Raw genomic sequence first — 9,780 nt, 5'->3', positions numbered from 1 at the left:
AGTAAAACAGTGAGAACGGAGACAGCTGAACGGCGATTGTACTGGTCCAATCCCATCAACCACTTGGTCCCACCTCATCCCACTGTTTATCTCTATCGCGGGGATACTTTAGGCCAGCGGATTGTCTCGGTTGCAGCATCCTAGGGATGTACCTGTTCGGGGGTAAGTTTTGCATGTGGGCGGACCGGAGTCGGCCCTGCACCTGTGCCGAGGTGGTCTCGCGGCACCCATTGTGTCGCTGTGATCGCAAACATTTCAACGACATCGTCTGGGCACTAGTCACTGTTTTTCAGGTACCACTGTTCCTCCCTCTCTTAACACTATATGATAACGAATTTTTTACATGTTTAAAGCGACATACACGTATATATGCGTAGCCAATTTTTCGTGTACACGGTCTTTTTTCTCCTACCTATATTCGTGTCCACATTCTCTGTTTGTACAAATCGCCGAATCGTATATATATATATGTATATATACATATATTTTTCTTCGTGTTGAGCAAACGGACCCCCACTATCCCCTAATCCGCCCACGCTTCGTCCATTCTTTTCTCTTTGTTATCCGTGCCGAGTGACAGTCTTAATGGTTGCTTTGTATTTATATGCGTGCAATCGGTATATACGTATACATGTCGACGTTCACCATTTCGTTTACTCACGCAGATCAAACTGCGCGACGATGACTCTATCCACGAGTGTGTTGTGATTTCGATTCAGCACACGTCTCATCTATGTAAAGCAACTAATATGCTGCAGAAATTGCTCGAGTTTCTGCCTTTCTATCACGTGTTTCCGTTTACATCTGTATTCTACGATGCAGTCTGATGGCGCATATCGATAATTTTTTAAATTTGTCACTGCACAATTAATGATTATTATGTATCAGTGGTATATATGCTTTTATTCGCGATAATAAATATTTGTTCTATAATTTAAAAAGAATAAATGTCCATAAATGTTAATAAATTAAATAATAAATATATGTTGACAGTTGCTTTCTAATTATTTGTATCGTTAAATCTCATTCTTGTCAATGTACGCGTGGAAACTGTTTAAATTCGAATTAGATTGAATACTATTAACAATTATTACGATACATTTTTTGCGCATGTAAATAACAGTCTTACTAACACTCAATACTAATCGTTTATTCAGTACATTGAATTAATTTCTTTTGAATGTTGTGATTTAAAAAATTTTTATAGCGTGTAACGTTATCAGGCTAGAAGGAGAACTAGAAGATAGACTGAAGAGTTGATACAGTTAGTTAGACGAATACGTGGATAGAACACGAAAGCTCTCGCAAAGAGAAATTCGTGATAGAAAACATGACGCATGCATTTTTATGAAGTATTGCGACACTGATTGGCAAAATGTTTCGTGCGTCTCTATCGAATATTTGGACTCAACGTCGACTTGTTTTGAACGTCGATCTCTTTCGTGATTGCATGTATCTAAATGAATTTAATAAAAAAAATAATTTAAAAAATATTTTGTAAAAATAAGTTGTTTGCTTCCAAATTTTTAATTAGTTAATGCAAATTAGTTAAAATTATTTTATCATTTAATATATTTCTCCATTTTTATTTCGTATAAACATAACTAACTATATTTAACACAATGTATAATTCAATACTTGAAATACCGTAATTAAAACGGTTAACATCAATATATTAATATGCTAATGATTAAGTCAATAGATATAATAGATATAATAGAATCTTTAAATAGAGATATATACATTTATTGCATAATAGTATCATTGTCATAATTACTAATTTTATTGTAATTTCGTTATATTTGTCCAATAATTTCAATTATTTGATCGTATTCATTACAATTTGCAAACACACACACACACACACACACACACACACACACACACACACACACACACTTATATTGCAACACACGCACATACATACGATTTGAATCTTAACAAAAGATATATAAGATTTTTTTATCTGTGCGAACATGTTTTACACTACGTAAATTTTTACTACGCTTCGAAAGAAAGAACGTCTTGCCGATCACGTGCCTGAATAAATAAGTGTAGACATCTATTTCATTTATATGCAGCGGGAGTCTCTTCCCATTCTTCTTTTTATATAGATTCTCACACAGGAAGATTGGAATGTCGTCCTCTTCAATGGTATGCAGAAGACATCTCATTGGGCTGCGCTTTATTTTGTAGCATTGATGACTTTCGGCAACTACGTCCTCTTTAATCTTCTAGTCGCCATTCTTGTTGAAGGTTTCTCATCGGAGGTAGGAATTACAAAATAATACGTTGTTTTTCTTATTCAATATAATATTTAATATGTAATGCAGAAGATACAAAAATATAAAATAAATATCTAGTTAATGCAAATTAGTTATTTTATTTACTTAATCTTCTTTATTACTTAATCTACTTCTCCATTTTTATTTTTTACTTTCATATAAACATAAATAACTATATTTATAAAAATCTTCCAATTTATACTAAGAAGAATTTAATCTAATAACTATTTTGTATTGTTAGACAATTTAATCTAATGATTGTTTTATATACAGACAAATCTGTCTTAATCTGGGAATAGTCATTTATGGTGTTTATCCCAGTAGCGAAAATGTGAATTGTAAAATATTGTTTTATATGGATATATCGTTTAACATATTTTTTCTTTTTTTAATAATCAATTCTATAAACTTTTAAATATGCAATTCTATCAAAAACATGCTTCTGTCATTTAATATTTATTTGTGATTTCCATTTATTTTTTTTTAGAAAATTGTGATTAAATATATATACTCATAATATGTAATTTAAAATATTAATAAATCGAAAAGTAATCAATAATATATTGTTAATAATAGTGATTTTAATTGGAGTATATAAAAATACCCCAAGCGATCGTTTACATAAAAAAAATCATAATTTTTCCCTGATTAAATATATTTATGTTTATGAAAATTTAATTTATAATTATATATACCTGTATATGAAGAGTATATAATTAATGGTAGAGAACTGATATAACTAATGATATTTTGTAGAGAAACGAGAGGAGAGAACGAGAGCAAAGGGAATTGGCAAAAAGACTCGCCGCAAAAGAAGCTGGAATAGGCAGCGAAGACGGATCGTCAAGAATATCGGGATCACATTCGATCTCTGACAGCGATACGTATACCCAGGTAGTTGCTAGCAGTCGTTCCAAATAAATCTAGAATCCTACGCTCGTTTATTCTTCATTTTCTATCACGCGGAAAAGATTGATTGCGAACATCGTCTCTATTTTAAAATATTCTTTCAGAATCTTTTACAGAAAAGGATCAGTGTAATATTTTAAGACTGAGATTCGTAAGATATCTAAAATATTCTAGGCATGAATTAAATATATTAAAAAATGTAATTTCCGAGTTATCTATGTATTATATTTATTATATGATTGCTAGAGAAGTACGAATAGAATTATAACAAACAAGTTATGCATCTTATTAATTTATTTGAATGAATCAATATCAAATTTCCCTTGTGCGACTTGTAGGATCAAAAAAATTCGTGGCAAAGTGCAGAAGAGCTTAGGAAGTACAAGGACAACAGGGAGAAACAGAACAGCGTATGGAAGCAACGGATCGATGAACCTAAGTGTAACATCCAGAAAGAGAGCAAGATGATGGGTGTGGCGGGTCAGCCGCCGATAATTACTCATACAGCAGCCACTCCTCAAGACTCTCCGAACACTACGTTAGATGTTGGCTACAGAGACCTCAATTATCGAGCAGTTTATCCAACTGCTGCCCTTTCAATCGAGTCCATCGATCGATCTGGTGTATGTTGTTTCATTTCAATAAAAAACTCGTCGTCGTAGACGGAAACGACGTAGACGGAAGTTTTTGCTATGTGATTGATATATATTCGTACCTGTATTTAAAAAATCGTTTTTTATATCGAATTAAATTAGTTAATATCGCGAAGTTCTCATACAATTTTGAGTTCAAAAGCTTTCCTATTGTATTTTATTAGAATTCCGGATTAAAGAAGGTAAAGTATATTACGAGAAAATATGATAATGACGAGTGCTTTGTATTCGCAGAGTCAGTGTAGTATACCCTCGGGATTGCTAAAGCTACCTGATGTATCCAACAAAATACCGACAAATAACTTAATAGCTGGTCAATTCCCGAGACACATAAGCCTCGTTACGGCCGTTGTTAATCCCTCGACGAGGGACTCGAGTTCTAGGTATCTACATTTTGTCTGTTACATTAAATGCCTTTCTTTTTTCTGATACCACTTCTTTCCATTTCAGTCCGCCGAGGGTACAAAGAGGATACTCGTGGCGCTTGTCGCGGCCATCTTTGGGGAGGAAACGATGGTCGCAAAGCGATGATGAGCACACTGGCCATACTACTGTACTAAACAATGGGCGTAGTACTCTCGTTGGATCCAATCTAACGTACGTTGTAAAAATATTATTTATCCTAAATTACTCTCAAAAGACATGAATAATTAATTAATTAATTAATTAATTAATTATCAACGTCTAGAGTTCACTGAACAAATTTGCAACAAAAACAAATATTGCATTATATCATGCAATATTTGTTAATTATTTTATGTACATTAAATTAATAAAATATAAATAATAAAATAAATACTGCAATATAATAATTGTAATAATAACAATTAATATTTGATTTCTTGCAGATTTAATGGCGGTTATTTACACGGTTCAATAAGAAACGATACTCAACGCGATGCGCCCAATAATCGAACTACCGTCCTGACAAGCAATAATCGTAGTTTGAGTCCTAATAATTCACTCGAAAGTCATGCCCCATGGTCGATTCGTCGTTACACAGTTACACCTAATCAGGTAAATTGTGCGAAAGATTATCACAATACCTTTATTGACATTTTTTAGATCATAAATTGTTACTTTATTATTATGTTGATTTTATATCACGTGTTGCCTGTTGAAGATATTTATCGATATCATTAAAAAATACTATTTAAAATATTACAACAATAACACATAATTTTGCTAAAGCATCTAAAAATCTATATAGATACAGATTTGAAAATTTTGTTAAACTATCAGAATAATTTTATAGGACACTCATATTGCTACGATGTAAAAATTTTTTGTAGAGTTGCTCATTATGCTTGAGACTCCTATATAATTATTTTGATGATTTAATAAAGTTATTTTCAGCTCTGAATCTAGCTAACTTTTAAATACTTCAATAAAATTACTTCATAAAATTCTTTATTTACATTTATATGAGCATTACATTTTACACATACTTTGTTTTAAGCTGTAGAAAAAGAAGAATTTTCCGTGAATCTTTATAAGAATTACTGGAACGTGATTTACAGATGCGATGGATTGGCGAGCTTTCACGGAGAAATTCACTGCGCGGATACGAGAATGTTCAGACGTCCACGAGGAAAACGCTACCATTGGACGAGATGCTCGCACCGTCCTCGACCCCACGCACGATCAATAATCTCTCAATGGAGACCGGTCCGCTGCCGAGAATTAAACGACTTCATGAACAAGAAGAGGAACATGTGACGAGAACGGGTGACGAGCAGACTCCACCATCGAATAGTCACGGTAGCGCAAGCAGTATCGAAAGAATAAAAAAAATATTTATGTTTTTCGAACCTAAGGGCTGCCTGCAGGAGCGTGACAATTATTCCCTATATTTATTCCCGCCAAATAACAGGTAACATTATAAATAGGAGTAAAATAAATAATAGGAGTAATTACTTGATTAGCGTTTGAAATTTTACTACAAACTGGAAAGAATGGGAATATAATAATAATAAAAATATAAAGATGTAGAATAAATTAACCGCTGGAAAAATAATATTTTTATTTTATAACATTATTATAAAAATGGTTGCAAATATAAAATTAAAATAAATAATTAACATTTTTTATATAATTAGAGAATAATGTACAATTCATAGTTTTCTCGATACTGCAGATTTCGCATTTTATGTCAATGGTTTGTGGATCAAAAATGGTTCGACAACGTAGTATTACTATTTATTGGATTAAATTGCATTACTCTGGCAATGGAACGACCGAATATACCGCCGGACAGTCGTGAGAGAATTTTTCTGTTGACTGCGAATTATGTTTTTACTGCTGTTTTCGCCATCGAGATGTTCATTAAGGTATACATATCAATATGTTTCAAAAATTTTGTCTATAACATTTGTCTATAACATTTACATAATAATTTCGAATAAAACTGATAACTTAAGTAAAACTTTTATTGTTTCATAACTAAGAAAGAATAAATGAGAAAATTTATAATTTACATAAAATTGCGCATAATTTACATTTTAATGTTATTCTTTAGGTCGTCGCAACGAGTATGTTATACGGTCCGGATGCTTATTTTACGTCAGGTTGGAATATTATGGATGGATCTCTCGTTATCATTTCTATAATTGATTTATCGATGTCATTGCTCTCGTCTAGTAGTCCCAGAATATTTGGCATTTTAAGGGTAAGATTATTATTCTTATTAATAAGTATCCGTGTTTTTTAATCCTCTCTAGAACAGCAATTCTGATTAAATAAATAGTATTGAAATATTTATTCGGGTAAATACTATCCTGATGAAAATTAATGTTTAACGTTGTTTAATAATATAAATGTAATCTTGAAATTAGATTATAATAAATAATACGTAAATAAATTAAATTTTGTTAAATTTTGTTTAATGATATATATTTTTCTCTAATATATATTTTTATCTAATATTTTTCTCAATTATCTCTGTGAAAAAAACATAGGTATTTAGACTACTGAGATCACTGAGACCTCTGCGTGTCATCAATCGTGCACCTGGCTTAAAGCTGGTCGTCCAGACATTGCTGTCTTCATTACGACCCATCGGCAACATTGTTCTCATTTGTTGCACGTTTTTTGTAATCTTTGGTATTCTCGGGGTGCAGCTGTTTAAGGGTGCGTTCTATTATTGCGAAGGTCCCGATATCAAGAATGTACGCAATAAAACGGATTGTCTGGCCGATAAGCGAAACATGTGGCTCAACAGAAAGTACAATTTCGACGATCTTGGTAAAGCTCTTATGTCATTGTTTGTTTTATCGTCGCGAGATGGATGGGTAAACATCATGTATACTGGTCTAGACGCTGTCGGGGTCGATCAGCAGGTAAGAAAATGATAGCGAATGAGTAAATTTTTTGACAATACTTTCCTGTCAATTGATCGCAAAGATATTTTTCCACAATATGTTATAATTTAGATAAGCAGTTTGCAGTATAGTCTTCGAAGTGATTAAAGTAGTGTCGCTTTATTTATATAATTTATTTTTAGCTTTATAATACATATAATTGAACCCCAAGTACTCACATAATTTCCAACTAAACGATTGCAGCCTATCGAAAATTACTCTGAATGGCGATTATTATATTTCATCGCGTTCATATTGCTGGTGGGTTTCTTCGTGCTGAACATGTTCGTCGGAGTGGTGGTCGAAAATTTTCATAGATGCCGTGAAGAACAGGAGAAAGAAGAACGCGTGCGGAGGGCTGCTAAGCGCGCGTTGCAAATGGAGAAAAAGAGACGAAGTGAGTGGCTGCCCGGTTAACTAGGTTAATGCCACTTCTACATCACGCCAAGCAGATTACAAATTAAGAGACATCGATGTATGCAATAATAATAATTTTCAGAAATGCACGAGCCACCGTATTACACCCATTATTCTAAGGCACGGCTGTTCGTCCACAACGTCGTAACATCCAAATACTTCGACCTGGCGATCGCCGCCGTTATTGGTCTTAATGTCGTTACGATGGCGATGGAGTTTTACATGATGCCGAAAGCGCTCACTTACGCACTGAAGATCTTTAATTATTTCTTCACCGCAGTTTTCATTCTCGAATCCTTAATGAAACTTGTCGCTCTCGGCATACAGCTTTATCTGAAAGACAAGTAAACAGCCTAATTTCTTTTCAGTATTTTTATTAACACGTTTATCAAGAATCACACCGTTGGTTGTAAAATAAGTAAACCAATGATATAGTCCGTAAAAAAGACAGTCCTAATAGCGTTCTTCTTGAAGGTGGAACCAATTGGACGTGGGAATAGTAATACTATCAGTGGTCGGCATCGTGTTAGAGGAGGTCGAATCTAAGATTATCCCTATTAATCCCACGATAATTCGCGTAATGCGAGTGTTGCGAATAGCCCGGGTGTTGAAGCTCTTGAAAATGGCAAAGGGTATACGTGCCCTTTTGGACACGGTGATGCAAGCGTTACCACAAGTCGGAAATCTGGGGCTATTATTTTTTTTACTTTTCTTTATATTTGCCGCGCTAGGGGTGGAACTTTTCGGTCGACTAGGTAATTGACATTACGATATGAATTTAATTAGTTCTTAGGTGACATGAAAATTGGAAATAGGAATTTTGTAATTGTCTGCGTCCGATTTGGGCGCTCACACGCGCTGTACGCTTTATTCTATCATTTATTACATGCAGAAGAAAGAAGAATGAAGCTTGTAGCGCGTAATCGCCTAAATCGAACGCAGCTATTGAACAATGTTAATTTTTCACCGCAGAATGCAATGATGATATGCCTTGCCAAGGTCTTGGCGAGCACGCGCACTTTAGTAACTTTGGCATGGCCTTTTTGACGCTTTTCCGGGTCGCCACTGGTGACAATTGGAATGGAATCATGAAGGACACGCTAAGGGACGATTGCGATGATGCGGCGGACTGTGTTAAAAATTGTTGCGTGAGCAGTATTATCGCACCAATATTTTTTGTGATTTTTGTTTTGATGGCACAATTTGTACTGGTGAACGTCGTCGTCGCTGTATTAATGAAACATTTGGAAGAAAGTCACAAACAGGTGACGTTTTCAGATAATTTTATATAATAAATTTTTTTACTTTATTTTGACTACAAAGGTACGTTGTGATCATTTAATTTCAGATGGAAGACGAGCTGGATATGGAAACACAATTGGAGAGAGAATTAGCTGCGGAACAAGAAGAACTTCTTGACGAGGAAGATGAGGACGACATAGTGATGAATGGCAGAATAAATGGCGACGAAGATGACGATGAAGATTATAAAGAACACGAGTCAATGATGGTAAACGAAAAAATACACGTAAGACCAGGATTGGCTAAAGTTCGGTCTTTACCTGCGAATTTTATTTACAATCCACCGAGGGAAAGAAACATCGATGGTGAGAGTATTACCCTAATAAATAAATTGGAAGAATTATACAATAACGAAATCATAAGTTGACAAAAATTTCCCAATAATTACTCTAAAATGATTCGCTATATAATACAACAGTTTTGTCAGAAATTTTGTAAAATTTCCAAGTAATATTTGTTAAAAATTCGATAAACCCAATATGAGATATAAATATTTTTTTATAATCATTTCAAAAAACATTTAATTCTTTTCTTAAAATTTTGCTGAATATTTTATATTGCAATATTTCTATTTTATAATATCCCATACAATTGCAGATTTTGTCGTATAGTTTTATAAATCTTTTCCTATCGAAGTAAAAGAGTTATTAATTATTTACAGAGGAGAGAAAGAGAGAGAGAGAGAGAGAGAGAGAGAGAGAGAGAGAGAGAGAAGAAGAAGAGAGAGAGAGAGAGAGTAGTATAGTATATATATATATATTACTTATACTATTATTATTTTACTTATTATTATATTACTTACTATTAATAATAATTAAAACGTTAAAAGTTTAAACTTTAAATTACTTTAACGTT

The 9,780-nt window shown here is 33.4% G+C and overlaps 1 protein-coding gene across 1 annotated transcript in view; it reads left to right on the top strand.

The window, feature by feature from the left end:
• The window catches only part of LOC105623976 (voltage-dependent T-type calcium channel subunit alpha-1G), a 27,540-nt gene that overhangs the window by 15,874 nt on the left and 1,886 nt on the right, over positions 1-9,780 (top strand). Inside the window, exons 13-28 of the mRNA XM_012205346.1 lie at positions 137-293; positions 2,115-2,270; positions 3,042-3,179; positions 3,533-3,817; positions 4,082-4,230; positions 4,298-4,444; positions 4,696-4,864; positions 5,368-5,720; positions 5,985-6,177; positions 6,366-6,515; positions 6,805-7,185; positions 7,411-7,603; positions 7,706-7,967; positions 8,098-8,378; positions 8,596-8,888; positions 8,972-9,230. Of these exons, the coding sequence (XP_012060736.1) occupies positions 137-293; positions 2,115-2,270; positions 3,042-3,179; positions 3,533-3,817; positions 4,082-4,230; positions 4,298-4,444; positions 4,696-4,864; positions 5,368-5,720; positions 5,985-6,177; positions 6,366-6,515; positions 6,805-7,185; positions 7,411-7,603; positions 7,706-7,967; positions 8,098-8,378; positions 8,596-8,888; positions 8,972-9,230 (3,566 nt within the window). The remainder of the gene's footprint in view (positions 1-136; positions 294-2,114; positions 2,271-3,041; positions 3,180-3,532; positions 3,818-4,081; positions 4,231-4,297; positions 4,445-4,695; positions 4,865-5,367; positions 5,721-5,984; positions 6,178-6,365; positions 6,516-6,804; positions 7,186-7,410; positions 7,604-7,705; positions 7,968-8,097; positions 8,379-8,595; positions 8,889-8,971; positions 9,231-9,780) is intronic.

Source organism: Atta cephalotes, assembly GCF_000143395.1.
Source record: "Atta cephalotes unplaced genomic scaffold scaffold00069, whole genome shotgun sequence".
Classification (NCBI taxonomy): Eukaryota; Metazoa; Arthropoda; class Insecta; order Hymenoptera; family Formicidae; genus Atta; species Atta cephalotes.
This window is presented reverse-complemented; position numbering and strand designations above follow the sequence as displayed.